The sequence below is a fragment of the Coloeus monedula genome, assembly GCF_965178545.1.
Source record: "Coloeus monedula genome assembly, chromosome: 3".
Taxonomy (NCBI): Eukaryota; Metazoa; Chordata; class Aves; order Passeriformes; family Corvidae; genus Coloeus; species Coloeus monedula.
In genome coordinates this window covers 4,451,519-4,467,452 of record NC_138783.1, presented here as the reverse complement: position 1 = coordinate 4,467,452, position 15,934 = coordinate 4,451,519, and the positions used below count along the sequence as shown (strand labels likewise).

The 15,934-nt window shown below is 47.1% G+C and overlaps 2 protein-coding genes across 5 annotated transcripts in view; one reads left to right on the top strand and one right to left on the bottom strand.

Moving 5' to 3' along the window:
- The first annotated feature begins 394 nt into the window (after window positions 1-394).
- Window positions 395-15,618, top strand: RIOX2 (ribosomal oxygenase 2). 4 transcript variants are annotated; one of them, XM_082278879.1, is made up of 10 exons: window positions 397-709; window positions 4,047-4,482; window positions 8,482-8,601; window positions 9,179-9,307; window positions 10,115-10,218; window positions 12,030-12,132; window positions 12,527-12,689; window positions 13,074-13,162; window positions 14,306-14,416; window positions 15,400-15,618. In XM_082278879.1, the coding sequence occupies exons 2-10, from the start codon at window positions 4,051-4,053 to the stop codon at window positions 15,559-15,561; spliced, it is 1,413 nt and encodes a 470-aa protein (XP_082135005.1). In that variant the 5' UTR covers window positions 397-709; window positions 4,047-4,050; the 3' UTR covers window positions 15,562-15,618. The 4 variants fall into 4 exon arrangements, with proteins under 4 accessions (XP_082135006.1, XP_082135005.1, XP_082135004.1 ...); XM_082278878.1 differs by having other exon boundaries at window positions 415-709; window positions 12,524-12,689; window positions 15,403-15,618; XM_082278877.1 differs by having other exon boundaries at window positions 416-709; window positions 12,524-12,689.
- CRYBG3 (crystallin beta-gamma domain containing 3) overlaps window positions 12,753-15,934 on the bottom strand; it is an 87,051-nt gene continuing 83,869 nt past the window's right edge. Inside the window, exon 23 of the transcript XR_014226308.1 lies at window positions 12,753-12,858. The gene's annotated coding sequence lies outside the window, so the exon portion shown is untranslated. The remainder of the gene's footprint in view (window positions 12,859-15,934) is intronic.

Here is a 15,934-nt window from a genome sequence, read left to right as displayed (position 1 = left end):
TCAGCCAGTGTAAACTAAACCATTAGCAGGCCTCTTTAGTAATGGTAATTAAAAATATTTCTGGAAGTGTTCATGCGCTCCGTGAGGATTCTAAAGATTTCTCTGAGGGAGCCTCGGGGGGACTCCGGAACAGGATTTTGGTCCAGGAAAAGATCGCGCAGCTCAAACCCAGACACTGTCGTGTGTACGAAGTAAATTTAATCCTCTGAATAACTTCGGTGGAGATACTGTTGCGTTCCTGTTGGAACACACACAGCAACAACACTGGAATAGCGCTGTATTTCCTGCTGGCCGCCCGGAAGCGTCTCCTCCCGTGACACCCAGCGCGGCAGCGACCGCCTCCCGCTTCCACCGGGCACATCCTGCGGCGGGGGCCCGATCCGATCCGATCCGGTCCGGTCCGGTCCGATCCGATCCGATCCGGTCCGGTCCGGTCCGGTCCGATCCGGTCCGGTCCGGTCCGATCCGATCCGATCCGATCCGGTCCGGTCCGATCCGATCCGATCCGATCCGATCCGATCCGATCCGATCCGATCCGGTCCGGTCCGGTCCGATCCGGTCCGGTCCGGTCCGGTCCGGTCCGATCCGATCCGATCCGATCCGATCCGATCCGATCCGATCCGATCCGATCCTATCCGATCCATCCCGCCCCGCCCTTCCCGTCCCCTCCCGGCCCTGCCGCCGCCATTCCCTGCTTCCCGCCCGCCGGGTGAGTGCGGGGCTGTGGGAAGGGGAGGGGAAGGAAGGGGAGGGGAAGGAAGGGGAGGGATGGCGGCGACGAGGGCAGTGGGGTTGCGCTGCGGAGCCGCTGCGTGTCCTCAGAGCTGCCGTGTCCGCCTTTATTCCCGCTGCCTCCCAGGGAACGAGTCCCGGCAGCTGCCGGGCCGTGCGGGAACACGCGCTGTGCGAGTGACACTGGCGACACTGTGACAACAGCTGTCCCCGAGTGAGGCGGGAGCGGAGCCCTTCTGCTGCTCGGTTCTTCCTCCAGCCCTGCCGAGAAGGACCTGGGGGTGTGGGGAGGTGAAAAATGGGGCCTGAGCCGGCCATGTGCGCACGCAGCCCAGGCAGCCGATGGTGTGTCCTGGGCTGCACCCAAAGCAGCGTGTCCTGAGCGAGGGAGGGCATTCTGCCCCTCTGCTCCGCTTTCCTGAGACCCCACCTGGAGGGCTGCATCCAGCCCTGGGGTCCCAGCACGGGGAGGACAGGGACCTGTCGGAGCGAGTCCAGAGGATGCCGCCAAGATGATCAGGGAGCTGGGGCACCTCTGCTATGAAGACGGGCTGAGGTGGGTCAGCCTGGAGGAGAGAAGGCTCTCCAGGGATCTTTTTGCAGCCTTTCAGTGCTTAAATGCTGTTAGAAAGACAGATAAAAGACTTTTCACCAGGGCCTGTAGCAACAGGACAAGGGGGAATGGTTTTACGTTGCAAGAGGGTAGGTTTAGATTAGGTGTAAGGGAGGTTTTTTCGGTGAGGGTAGTGAGGCCCTGGTACAGCTTGCCCAGGGAAGTTATGGCTGCTGCATCCCTGGAAGTGTTCAAGGCCAGGTTGAATAAGGCTTTGGCCAAACAGATCGAGTGGAGATGTCCCTGCCCATGGCAGGGGAATTGTGCCAGGTGATCTCTTCCAACCCAAACCATTCTGTGGGTTTGCAGTTGTAATAACTAACAAAACACTACAGAAAAGCACATGGTGTAAATGAAGCAGAGTTCTGTGAACAGTACATACCTGAATTTAACTTCATTAGATCAATGTGAGCAAGCTGAGAGGTTGATGTGATGGCTTTAGGTCTGGAATTCAAAACCAGCAATTCAGGGTTGGTTGCATTTGTGTCCCTGACATTTGGGGAATGTCAGTTTTTGATCCTAGTGCCAGCAGCATCTTCAGATCTTGCTGTCAACCAGGGACTAATTTTCAGTCTTTAATTTTTTTAAGCATTCCCTTGCCTCATGTAGAACAGTGGCTTCCTGCTGCTGGGAATGTCCATCCTGCCAGGCAGGTGGTGATGTGAATTCCCTCCTGCAGGACTGAGGTGACCACAGGTTACTACTGAGGGAAGGCTGCTCCAGGAACTGCTGATGAAGCATTGCCCAGGAGCTGGGGGATCAGCAGGGTGTCCTGCTGCAAGGGAGAACTTAATGCTGCTTGGAATTACCAGAACTGGAGTTTAAGTTTCCGGATAAGGGATCTGTGCAAGTAAAAGCATCTCAGTACATTGATAGCATTTGCTTTTGGGAGTAAAGCTGCCATTTTTACTCAGTAGTGAAAGCCTCAGCATGTTCTGACTCCTCATGGGTTGGCTTCTCAAACTCGCTCAGACGTGCCCAGAGTCAGGTTGAGGTGGCCAGCCCAGACCTGGCTGCTGGGCTGTGCTGCTCCAGGGCTTGGTGCTGGCTCATCCTCAGGGTGCTTAGCTCAGCTCCTCACGCAGGCTTCTACTGCTGCTCTGGGCTGCTCTGGGGGAGGAAATGCTGGAGCAGACTTGAGGCAAGTCTGTCTGCACATGGTTTAGACCTACTGTTAACTCGATTGGTGCCTTAACTTTCCTGAGAACTGGGCAGCTAAACCAATTGTGAATTAACTTCTTTATTCTTGCATAATTGTACTCAACATACTGTGTACTTGGAAAAACAAAGTAAATGACTTTCAGCTTTAAAATTAAATGTCTGTACTTGTGTGAAAGAATTATTTTTATTCTGCATAAACCACAAATTTTGACAGCTTGGTAGAAATCAAAGCAGAATCTTGGCATTTTAGTTTTTAAACTGGTAAATTTTACAAGTTTTAAGCTTGTAGATCAGTAATTACATAGCATCAGCAGAAAGGCCAAACAATGTTCCGTCTTTTGTAAACTGGTACTGTTGAAGGAAGTGTAATAAGAATACAAATTTCTGATTCTGTCTCCACCTCCCTCTGCATGTTGCCACTAAATCTCTTAGAGCTGAATTGATTTTTTAAAAAATACTTTGCAGCTCTGCTACAGAAGACCACTTGACCACAGGTTCTTTGTGTGGGTGGGTTCCTGCGTTGGTAATGATCTGTTGGCTTCATCACTGTTCTTTAGTGTAAACTCAGCTGTGGGGTTTGAGCTCCTGGGAGCAAGGGTGTCAGGATTTCCAGGATTGTCCTGAGATTAAAGTATGCACGAGATGTCACTGAGATGATTTATTGCTGAATCAATCTCATGTTTATTGGAGGTGAGACAGAAGAGTCATTATGAGCAGCATCTCTGATAGCAAAGGCAGTAGTCACAGTAACCATCGCAGAAGCGGTCGGCCTGGCAGCTGCAGCAGGTACAGATGCCAGGTAGCAGCAATTCAATGAGGTAGCAACAGCTTGCTGGAGAAGCAGCAGCCCGCCTCACTATGTGTCTACAAGGCTTTTTATAACTTTTTTAGCCAATAAGCAAATGCCACAAGGCTTGCTACGCATTTGTACCAATCAACGCTGTACAATTTTGCCGCAATGAGTACTTTCTTATCCAATAAAGGTATTGCTATTATAGCCTATTGCACAAGCTTATACTGATACAGCTTAACTTTCTAGGAAACTTTACTATAAAACTTATTAAACTCAAAACTCTTTACCCTTTTATTTATCACTATTATTTCTTGTTTAAAGTATATTTTTACTACATTTCTACTCTTATAAGGCGTATTTATTTCAAAACTACAAAACTGCATTTGCTTTAGTTTTGCAAAAGCTTATTGCTCTAAGTCAGGCAGTCTTCGCCAAGGCTGCAAATCGTAACATGTATCCATTTCAGTGTCATTTGTGTATTCTGTCACCGCCTGTGGGCTCTCTGTGAGAGAGCTCCCTGCAACTCCATTTCCCACACAAGGGCTCCCAGCAGAGCCTTTGCAGTTTGCTAGGTTTGAGAGAGGATTGGAGGCCTGCTTGGAGCAAGTAGTGAGCCCCTGAACCCACTGCTGTTCCCAGTATACTCTGATATCCCACTGGATAAGGCAAGAGCTGCTGCTCTGAGCCTGTGGGCTCTTGAGGTTGTGTTGCTGGCTGACTGTTCTGGGTCTCTCTCCTCTTGGACAGGAAGATGCCCAGGAAAGGAGGGAAGCATGCTGACATGGTGAAGGAAACACAGGCACAGTGTAAACGGCCCAAGTTGGACACAGCTGGTTCTCCATCAGTCCTGCGTTTTGAGAGCCCAGACAGCCTCTTCAGGAGCCTGATCTCTCCCATGGAAGAAGAGGTGTTTTTCAGGGAGTACTGGGAGCAAAAGCCACTGCTCATTCAGAGGAATGATGCCCTGGTGGCTGCTTACTACCAGTGCCTGTTCCAGCTGTCAGACCTGATGGAGCTGTGCAGCCAGGGCCTGTACTACGGGCGAGATGTAAATGTCTGCAGGTGTGTGAACGGGAAAAAGAAGGTTTTAAATAAAGAAGGTAGAGTGAATTACATGCAGCTGAAGAAGGATTTTGACCAGAAAAAGGCAACAATACAGTTTCATCAGCCTCAGAGATTTAAGGTGGGATTGTTTCGTTGTAATTAATGCTTGCTTTATAATGTGGTGTGGCTTTTGCTGAGTGGCACTAGACACGGCTTCATATCTGCCCCCGGGGGAGGTAGTTGGCATTGATGACCTGCTGAAATCTGTACATGAACTGTATGAAAATACAGTTTATACTTCAGCACTGCCCATCATGTTTCAGTGCTCTACAGTAAGAACAAAATCTAATTTATGCTATAATATTTTTCTGTAATATTAAGTATTTTTTAAAATGTCTATAATTGATGATCAGGCATCTGGGCTTAAATTATCTCTTCTGCCCCGCATTTCCTTGTGCAAACAGGGGCTTTTGTACCTCTTCCCTTTAATCAGGGGTGAGGTGTGAAACCATGTGAAGTATTTCCAGGACACTCCACCATTCTTGCCAGTGGATGAGCATTGAATTGCACCACGGAAATGACAGCCCCATTTTAGCTGAGTGTCCTCAGTCTTTGTCTATGGGAAAGAGATAGTGGTGCTGCTCAGTTGTAAAGGATTTGGATGCTTGTAGGTACTTGGATTTAGGCAGTCCTTTTTTGTCCTAAGGTGTCAACACAGTGTAATTGTGAGGTGCATCCAAATAAGGACCCAAATACACAGCTGGGTCCCACGTGGAGTGAGACTGTCTGATCTCAGTTGTTGGCATTTCCTGGTGTTTCCCTGTCACGTGTTGGGTGTGGATAAGTAAAGTCGGTGCTTTGTGGTGCTGCGATGTTTTTATTGTATTTTTCTATGTTCTTTGTACCCCAGTGGTTCATCCCTACCTTCCCCACTCCTACTCCCAGTTGGTCTGCCCCAGATCCAAGCCGCTCCCCCAGTGCTCCCAATATGGTTATCCCCTCCCTTTGTTCTGGCACCTTCCCTATCAATCACCCAAACCCCTCCTGGAGTTTTGGATTGTTCTGTGTCTGTCACCTGAGCCCTCCCTAATTACCCTTCTATGGTCCCCGTCAATCCCCCGAGACCCTGCCCCCTCGGATACCTCCCCTCTTGGAAATCCCCTAAACCTCGATGCCCCATTGGGGCATGTGGCCCCTCTCCCTCCACCCACCAAGACCACTGGACCAGATGTGAGTGCTTCCCTCCAGCCTCCCTCCCTCCTGATCTGCCTGTTGGTCCCAGTTGGGTTACTCCCCCTGTTCCACCCCCCTTTATAAGGTGTAGCAGCACTGCAGCTGTTGCTTGTTTGCCGTGGATCCCCTCCAAAGAACTTGGATTACCTCCCGTGGCAAGGCTCCCTGCTACTTTTTATCTGTCCCTTCATCAAGGGCTGCTGGCTGCCCCAGTGCCTGGAGGGTAGAGCACTCCTGGGTAGAGCAGAGGCTTCAGAGGAGCAGCCTTAAAGCTCCGTGCCTCGGGCTGCTCCCCGCTCCTGCCGCACACCGCTGGAGCCAGCCTGGGCAGTGGACAGCAGCGGTCACTGTGACACTCAAGTGACCCCAGTGACCTCAAGTAACCCCAATCAGGCCTCAAATGACCTCAAGTGACCCCAGTGACCTCAAGTAACCCCAAAAAGGCCTCAAATGACCTCAAGTAACCCCTGGAACAATGAAAAATTTCTCCAATGAACTCAAGTAACCCCTATGACCTCAAGTAACCCCAAAAAGGCCTCAAATGACCTCAAGTAACCCCCAAAAGGCCTCAAATGACCTCAAGTAACCCCAAAAAGGGTCTCAAATGACCTCAAGTAACCCCTGGAGCAATGAAAAATTTCTCCAATGACCTCAAGTAACCCCTGTGACCTCAAGTAACCCCAAAAAGGGTCTCAAATGACCTCAAGTAACCTCTAGAGCAATTAAAAAATTCTCCAATGACCTCAAGTAACCCCTGTGACCTCAAGTAACCCCCAAAAGGCCTCAAATGACCTCAAGTAACCCCAAAAAGGGCCTCAAATGACCTCAAGTAACCCCTAGAGCAATTAAAAATTTCTCGAATGACCTCAAGTAACCCCTGTGACCTCAAGTAACCCCAAAAAGGCCTCAAATGACCTCAAGTAACCCCTGTAACCTCAAATAACCCCAAAAAGGGTCTCAAATGACCTCAAGTAACCCCTGGAGCAATGAAAAATTTCTCCAATGACCTCAAGTAACCCCTATGACCTCAAGTAACCCCAGTCAGGCCTCAAATGACCTCAAGTAACCCCAAAAAGGGTCTCAAATGACCTCAAGTAACCCCTGGAGCAATGAAAAATTTCTCCAATGACCTCAAGTAACCCCTATGACCTCAAGTAACCCCTGGAGCAATGAAAAATTTCTCCAATGACCTCAAGTAACCCCTGTGACCTCAAGTAACCCCAAAAAGGCCTCAAATGACCTCAAGTAACCCCAAAACCCAGACTCAAATGACCTCAAGTAACCCAGGATCAATTGAAAAAGACACCAATGACCTCAAGTAACCCCTGTGACCTCAAGTAACCCCAAAAAGGCCTCAAATGACCTCAAGTAACCCCAAAAAGGGTCTCAAATGACCTCAAGTAACCCCTAGAGCAATTAAAAATTTCTCGAATGACCTCAAGTAACCCCTGTGACCTCAAGTAACCCCTGTGACCTCAAGTAACCCAAATCAGGCCTTAAATGACCTCATGTAACCCCAAAAGGGGCCTCAAATGACCTCAAGTAACCCTGGATCAATTGAAAAAGACACCAATGACCTCAAGTAACACCAAGCAAGGCCCCAAATGACCTCAAGTAACCCCTGTGACCTCCAGTAACCCAAATAATGCCCCAAATCGTCTCAAGTAACCCCAGTCAGGCCTCAAATGACCTCAAGTAAGCCCAAAACCAGATTCAAATGACCTCAAGTAACCCCAGCTCAATTAAAAAAGACACCAATGACCTCAAGTGTGGTGATGCAAGGTTTTATTGTATTTTCATATGTTTTCTGTACCCCAGTGGTTCATCCCTACCTTCCCCACTCCTACTCCCAGTTGGTCTGCCCCAGATCCAAGCCGCTCCCCCAGTGCTCCCAATATGGTTATCCCCTCCCCTTGTTCTGGCACTTTCCCTATCAATCACCCAAACCCCTCCTGGAGTTCTGGATTGTTCTGTGTCTGTCACCTGAGCCCTCCCTAATTACCCTTCTATGGTCCCCGTCAATCCCCCGAGACCCTGCCCCCTCGGATACCTCCCCTCTTGGAAATCCCCTAAACCTCGATGCCCCATTGGGGCATGTGGCCCCTCTCCCTCCACCCACCAAGACCACTGGACCAGATGTGAGTGCTTCCCTCCAGCCTCCCTCCCTCCTGATCTGCCTGTTGGTCCCAGTTGGGTTACTCCCCCTGTTCCACCCCCCTTTATAAGGTGTAGCAGCACTGCAGCTGTTGCTTGTTTGCCGTGGATCCCCTCCAAAGAACTTGGATTACCTCCCGTGGCAAGGCTCCCTGCTACTTTTTATCTGTCCCTTCATCAAGGGCTGCTGGCTGCCCCAGTGCCTGGAGGGTAGAGCACTCCTGGGTAGAGCAGAGGCTTCAGAGGAGCAGCCTTAAAGCTCCGTGCCTCGGGCTGCTCCCCGCTCCTGCCGCACACCGCTGGAGCCAGCCTGGGCAGTGGACAGCAGCGGTCACTGTGACAGTGCTTGAATATTCCCAAACACTTGGAGTCACTTGTAAGAGGTGTCTAGCCTTTGTGTTATTCTCTCTTTGATGTGAGTCCTGCATGTGTTTATTTTCTTAGGGTGTTTTGCTGTTTGTGGGAAGTTTATTCTCCTCTGTTTAGTCTCATTTTTGCCTGGTTTTGCAGCCTGGAGGTGGTACAGGGAAGAGAGCAAACATCAGTGCTCTGTTGAGGCACGAGACTTTTTGCTTTACCCATTACTTTCATGGCAGATCTCCTTTGCTTCTGCAGTGCTTGCCTTCAGGAGAAACTGCTTCCCAGGCTTGGTGTTCCCATTCTTCTCCAGCAATGGGCTGGTGGCAGCCAGGCTTGGCTGAGCTCTTCAGCAGTAACAGCTTTTTTTTTTTTTTTTTTTTTTTTTGTATAGGATGAGCTGTGGAAGATTCAGGAGAAGCTGGAGTGCTACTTTGGGTCTCTGGTGGGCTCCAATGTTTACATCACTCCCCAGGGGTCTCAGGGCCTTCCCCCTCACTACGATGATGTTGAGGTAGGACAGTACCACCTTGTCTGTGGAACCCTTTGTGGGCTCCTGACACTGGATGCCTCTATATGTGTGCTTCCACCTCTTCCCCAAACAAACATTCTAGAAAGACTTCTGTTTTTCCACTGAAAACTTAGGGTAAATATTTGCAAATATTTACTTATATAGTTTTGCTGAAAGTGTACTAATAGTAATGGCTAAGTGTAAGTGACTGGAGAGAAACAGGGATTTCCAAATTCGGGATAAAACAGATCACACTTCACGGCTCTTCCTTCTGTTGTCTCTAAATGCAACGCAAAAATTTAGTTCAAAAAGGTAAATTTCTGTATTTAGGTATCTAAAAAGTAATGTGAATGGAATTGTATTTGCCATGCTGGGAATAGCTGAGAGCAGGGATGGGGAAAACCTGTGTTTATCAGAAAAACAACCTGTACCACTATTTCTGTCCCTGCTTTCTGGCTTGCTTCCACACACACAGCAAGTTAGAAGATAATTTAAAACACCTGGTGAGTTGGATATGTGAGGGGCAGCAAGGCTTCCTTAGGGCCCTCCCCCAAATATTTGGATTTATGGTCTTTTGCAGGTGTTCATCCTTCAGCTGGAAGGAGAGAAGCACTGGCGACTCTACAAACCAACGGTGCCTTTGGCTCGGGAATATAATGTTGAGTCAGAAGATAGGATTGGGAATCCCACACATGAGTTCATATTAAAGGTACCATAATTTAAATGCTTCAGGTGGTCTGGGCTGTGGTAGCCAGAAAGGTAGTCATGTTTGGTAGGCTCTTGGAAGTAGCTGTGAGACCAAATTTAAGGACAATAAGATTAAAATGGAATCAGATTTCATCACTATTGCTTTATGAACTTTCTCTTTGTGTTGCTGTTTATAGGATAAGCCATAAGTGAACTGATTTTTTCCTTTGTGGAGGGAATTTCATGTGTTTTGCAATTCTTTCTTGTCTTGACTTTCCTGATCTAAAACTTGTTTTCAGTGTGGATATTAAATTTACATAGTTGAGAAGATAGGGGAGGAGGAAGGTTCTACTTGGTTTTTTAAGTGTTTTAACTAAAAATTTCAGACAGCATTTTTGTAACAGGTTAGGATTTTTATAGTCTCTTTGACTTCTCCTGTGGAACACTGGCCTTTTTCTTTTGATGTGATCTGACCAAAATCCCATGGCACTGCTCCTCTCCCAGCCCACAGAAATGGCAGCAGGTTCATCTCAGCTGCTTCTTTGTCCCCTTCCTGCATCTTAGTTCATGTTCTAGCACGTTAAAAACTTGTGTTTGCAGACAGGTGCAGAGCAAATATTGACAGGAGGTTGGAAAGTCGGAGGTGTTGGACTTCTGGCTTAGAGTGCCTTATGTTACTAAAGTGTACATTGGAGAATTGCTCGATTTTGTGATTTTAAAGAACATGTGTTGTCAGTCTGTCTGCTCAGAGAGTACTTTCTCTGTTTGGATTGCAGTAAGGTTTGACCAAGTGGCCTAAATGTATCAATTCTCTTTCATTTTCCTGCAGCCGGGTGACTTACTGTACTTCCCAAGAGGGACAATTCACCAGGCTGACACTCCTCATGGGATCTCCTATTCAACACATGTGACCATCAGCACCTACCAAAACAAGTAATTCCTCTTTATTTCTTGTTTTGCATTGCTTTCCTCTGCCAGATGATGTGTGTGAATAGTAGAGATTATTTCTGGTGTTTCAAGGAAGTTTCTTAAAAAAAAAAACCTTGTAATGAGCTCTACTTGAGTCTTTTCTGTGTTCATCCTATTTAGCCCTTGTGGGGTCTGTTTTGCTGTGGGTATTGCAGGGGTAGGGCATGTCACCTTCCCTCCAGAAACGTGGTGACATGGAATATATGTAGAAACCCAACTGTTAGACAGGTGCCCTGCTGTTAGAGACAGAATCTACGTGTTGAGGTAGCAGTAATTGAAGTTTTGGGGTTTGAGGGAAGGAGGGGATCGAGACCATTGTTTGAAGCAGCCTCTTTGCCAGGTTTTCATGCAGCAAGCTTGATTGCTTTTTAATTGCCTTTTTTATTATTTACCAGCTGGAGGCTTTAATGTGGAAGATAATGTTACAACTGCAAACTCACTGTTGTGTTTGAAAAAAACCCTCACCAGTGGCTGAAGTTGCTGTTCATTTCATAATCCAGATAAAGAGCCATGGGTTATTCCTTTCCTCGGGTTTTCTCCTGTATTTGATGGTCATCCACACCTCTTCTGACAGATTATTCTGTGCAAATATTTTCTGCTAATATGTGTTTTTCATCTCCTACCCCATGCAGAGTCAGATTTCTTTTGACACAGGTCAGGTCCTTGTCCCCCCCATTGAAACATTGTTATCACACAGGGAAATCCTGCTGCTGCCACCTAATCAGCTTCTCAGGCTTGGAGTTACTAGCTTGAGTTTGGGATTTCTTGGATTGGGAAGGATTTCTGTTATCTGCCAAACAGGGCCAAACAAGTTTGGGCATATTTTAGATCATTGTCAGATGAATCTCTAACCACCAGCTGTGCCACTGTGGAAGCCCAGGGTGTCAGGTCGGTGCTGCTGGTAACTCTTCCTGTGGCCAGTGTGCACAGCAGGGTTTGTCCAGCTGGATCTGCATGGATTCATTGGTCAAGCCCTGCTGGCAAGCCAAGGATTCAGCTTCTTACAATGGGATTGCTGGAGATCTACAGCCTTGTGTGGAGTCAGTGCAGTTTCTCCATGGCTGCATCAGCCCAAGGCCAGTCCAGTGCGTGACTTGTCAGGAGCACATTCTCTGGGGATGTCTGTCATGGGTGAGGACAGGAGCAGGACAAGCTTCAAGACTGCTCTTCTTCCAAGGTTAAAAAGTGGAATCATCATCCATTAAGGTTATTGGCAATGAAGTGTAAGAGCCTTCCTCTGCCCCTGCTGTCAGCAAGTGTAGGTAAAATAAGCAGCAGTCCCCGTGTTTTGATTTGGCCTGTAGATGGAAGTAATATGTGGAAACATTTCCTTGGAAAATTGAAGAAAATTTGAAAATAGCTGTGAAGGAAGTGCTGGTAGAGGTGGCACTTCCAGGTATTTCTAGGCACCAAGACAGAAGGGACATCTCTGTAGGCTGGGGCAGATCCCAGCAGGCAGAGCAGTGTGCACATGTGGGATGCGGAGGGCAGTTTGGAAAAGCAGTGAGTAGCTGAAGACGCTGGCAGATGGGAGCTGGGGGCAAGAGAAGCAGTAAGAAGTAGATGTCCAGTTCCTTTTATTGGCCAGAGTTCTTCCTTCCCACTGGGTAGCAGACAGTGAAAGATTTGAGTAGAGATGATAAAAAAGAGCCTATAATAATAATTGTTTTACATCTTAACACTACTTTAGTTAGGGAAAAAACTAAGTTGTGTGTTTTATTTCAGTGCAACTATTTCAGTAACTTTTTTTTTTTTTCTTCCTTCCTATCCTCCAGCTCTTGGGGAGATTTCTTACTGGATGCAATTCCTGGCCTTGTGTTTGATACAGCAAAAGAGGATGTGGCACTGCGGATGAGCATTCCAAGGCAACTGCTCATGGTTAGTAGGTGGGACTCAGGGAATAATGGTGCATCCAGGTGCTCTGTCAGACAGACAAAGTTCCTGTTGGGCCAAGCTTTTGAATCTTTAAAAGCTAGCAAAGCTGTGAATTGTTGTGGGACCTCCTTATGCTGGTGCTGCCATGCTGCTGCTCAGCTTGTCAGTGTGCAGGAGGAACAAGGGTCTCTTAACTGCACTTGCAAGTCCTTTAGCCCCAGAGCAAGGGAGAGTGAGCTTCAGCTTTGATTTGTGAACAGCTCATGGGGAATGTGTAAAAGAAAGTTTGGTTTGGGACTAAGCAAAGATAAAAGAGGAGGGTCCAGATTTTCACTGCTTTGCTGCACTGCTTTAGGCCTAGTCTGTTCAACTTGAATTCTGTCTGGCTGTTCAGCAGGTGAACACAGCTGACTCCACCAAAAAGCTGAGCAGCCTTTTGAGAAGGCTTGCAGACCGTCTGGAGAGCTCCAGGGAACTGAGATCATCCGACATGAAGAAGGATTTCATTATGCACCGGTTGCCTCCGTGCTTGGGATGCGACTCTGACCCTTTGACTCCAGGTAGAGTTTGAGCTTCCTAACACTGGCTGATGTGATGGTAGTGGCCAAGTCTGCCTCTTAAAACTTGTAGCATTTCATGGCAGGTCAAGATCACAGTCTAGGCCCAGCTTTGTGTGGCCTGGTTCTCCCTGTGTGTGTTTGCACACCTCTGTTGGTTAATTCCCAGGATCTGGTGGGAGAGATAATAAAGTGAAATAAAGGTTATCCTAGAATTAGAAAATCTTTGTCCTTTCTCCCTCCACCACAAGTTTGAGAATGTGTGGGTGTGGAAACAGAAGTTAACAAAAAATTCTGGCTACAAGAGAATGGGTAGTGCACACAGGGGGCTCAATTTGTACCATGTCTGGTTTTCTTCCTTTCTAAGGGAGGATTTATTTTTCTTAGGTGGGAAATTGCCAAAAATAGATAGCAAAATCAAACTGCAGTTTAGAGACCATGCTATCATCACTGTGGAACCAGATCAGGAGAATGCTGTAAGTATAAGAAGCCCCCCTTGTATGCCTGGGGTGGGGAGTGGGAGGCATGTCAATTGTTGCTCTGTTGTACTAAAAGGGTTGTGCAGTTCTGCTTGGTTGGATCCTGCATCCCATTATTGCTGTTAGGAGATTCTGGGGCTGTTTGCTGAGCAGTGAAACTGCACATTCCAGCCTTCTGGAGGGAGGTACAGAATTACATTCAGTCTATGATTCTGCATGGCTTTTATCTGAGCTTACATGGGCTAGATCATTACAGCAGTTAAAATGGCCTCTATAGCTCTGGCTAATAGAATTTTTAAAAATTCTTTGTGTTTAAGAACAGGAAGAAGTTATAAAATTAGGGCTCCTGAAGAGAGGGAATTCTCTTGGTTGCATTTAGTCTTCACTGCTGCGTTCTCTCTGTATCTAACTGGGTGACAGTGTCACTGCTAAGTTGTTCCACAGCATAGATGCTGGCATCTTGTATCATTCTGTGTTTATGCTGCTGCTTATCTGTGAAGGTTTATTAGTATGAAAGTGTAGAAGTGCTTTTTGTTATCTTAATTAAAAAAAAAAAATGAGGGGGGGACATACACCCAGGATGGATTACCTTGTACAGTTTTGGGTTTGTTTTTTTTTTCTTTTTTCATGAGTGGAATGTTTCCCTCCAAGAAAAACACACCAGAACTTTCTGATTTTTTCCATGTTATTTGTGTCCATATTGCTATGAGACTGTGCAGGGTTTGGAAACTTCTTTTCCAGTTATTTTTGCAACCAATTTGCACAGCTTTGACCTAAGTTTAATAATGGGCATGTGATTTTTAAGAGACTGATCTGTCTCAGACTGGAGATTTATTGATGCACACCTGTTCATTAAGACTTTTTAGGAGAACTGCCCTCAATGGCCTATATTCTACACAGCATCAGTCCTGTGACTCGAGCAGGGGCAGTTTTAAGGCAGAAGGTTGTAAATAAATTTTCAGCAGTGTTTTGGAGAGTCCCTTTTTGCTGGGAGGTGGCTGTGGGGTCATTCAGTTGAGAAGGTGACTTGCTTTCCTTGCTGTAACAGTGGGCTCTGGAATTAAGGAGCTGGCACTGGACTGAGATGAGTGTGTGAGGGTGTGGATCACCTGTAACCGTTTTCTTCCTACTGTCTTTCAGGATGAAATTCGCAGGGAGATGGTTTATGTGTATCATTCCTTAAAGAACAGGAGAGAAACTCACATGATGGGGACCGAGGATGACACTGCCAGTGAGGACGGCCTGGCACAGGTTTGTTCCTGCAAACACACCCCAAAAGGGCTTCCCACTCTCGTTTTCAGCACCCAGAGCTTTTCATTCCTAAAGTACCTGGATGAACCGAGGCAGCAATACAGGCACTGAACAGTAGAACTAAGTAATGTGACCTCATACTTAATTAACAATTTGAGATGTTAACGGGATGTCTTGTGCATGCCCCATGTCCCAGTTAACAAAGCTCCTGGAGCAACTAAAATCATCTCTTACCTGTGTGTCCTTCAGCAGGTCCTGTCTGAGGCTGCTGGAGATGTAGCACATGTTCATGGTGATCACTGCATCTCATTTCTGCCACGTTCAACCTGTGTTGGATTCTGTATTCACTGGAACAGTGTGTGCAGGGCTGCTCACTTCAGGCTGGGGTGGGTCAACACTGGATGTAAAGACCTCACTCTTCTACTGAAATGTAATTCAGATCTGCACAACTCCACCAAAGAGGCAGAACAGAGCAGGGCTTGACCATTGCTGCAAGGCTTTTGTTTTCTGTTTAAGGTAAATCTCACTGCTCCTCTGGAGCTGAGGTTTTACACTGGCACCGCGGCAGCACATGCACATCCCAGGATCGTCCTTCCTGCCCTTAAAGACTCCTGGGAATGAAGGTCCTCTGTGCTTCTGTGCCAGCTAGAAATAAACTTCTGCAACCTTGTTAAAATAATGGGTAGGGTTAGGCAAGAATGTAAATTTAAATTTATTTTTTTCTTCCATATGGAAGCCACAGGAGGAAGCAGCATGCCATAAACATCCCTACCTCATACAGTGTGCTAGAGCATGGAAGAGTAACTTCTCAGTAAAATAGGGCTGGATAAAACTCTGTCTTTTGGAGGCTGCTCTCTGGAACACCAGAGTGCTGTGGGAAGGGAGCACATTCCTGCTGCTCCCTCCCCACAGCCTCACACACTGTTGTGTAATCAAGTCACTGCACTTTGCTGAAGGGTTGGTTCCTGTCACTTTTTCCCCAGCAGACGCATGGGCTGCGGTTCCCTTTGTCACACTTGGATGCACTGAAGCAGATCTGGAGCAGCAGCACTGTGAATGTTAAAGAGCTTAACCTTACCTCAGATGAAGAGAAAGAAAACCTTGCCTTGTCACTATGGACTGAATGTCTGATTGAAGTTCTTTGATGCTTCTGTGAGTTTCTGGCTATTAAGAGAGCAAGGCTTATTAAATTAGTTTTTTTTAGTCCATCCAGCCTCTGGTTTGTAGTGCTGACAAAGCATTGCAATATCTGTACTTCACTGCTTTCTGGTGCCAAATGTTACCTGTCTTTCCACACTTTTGGGAAACTGGGCATGGGGAAAAACAGGTAAGTGAGCCACAGCTCCAGGTCTGTGGCTGGATGAAGTCACTCCTAAGTAACACCAGTGCTGTGGTGTCCCTTTCCCTCTGGAGAGCTGCTGGGGTGTGTAGGACATCTAAAGTTATGCATGGAACAGGCTCCAGAACCTTGGGCATAAAACATTAACTTGTTTTTTCATTTGTAAAGTTCATCAGCAG

What these genes read in the sequence shown, in the direction of transcription:
- RIOX2 (XM_082278877.1), top strand. Translation starts at nt 4,051, where the DNA reads ATGCCCAGGAAAGGAGGGAAGCATGCTGACATGGTGAAGGAAACACAG. An exon ending in ATCAGCCTCAGAGATTTAAG is followed by an intron (nt 4,483 to 8,481) that starts GTGGGATTGTTT and finishes TTTTTTGTATAG; the next exon opens with GATGAGCTGTGGAAGATTCA. An exon ending in AACCAGATCAGGAGAATGCT is followed by an intron (nt 13,163 to 14,305) that starts GTAAGTATAAGA and finishes ACTGTCTTTCAG; the next exon opens with GATGAAATTCGCAGGGAGAT.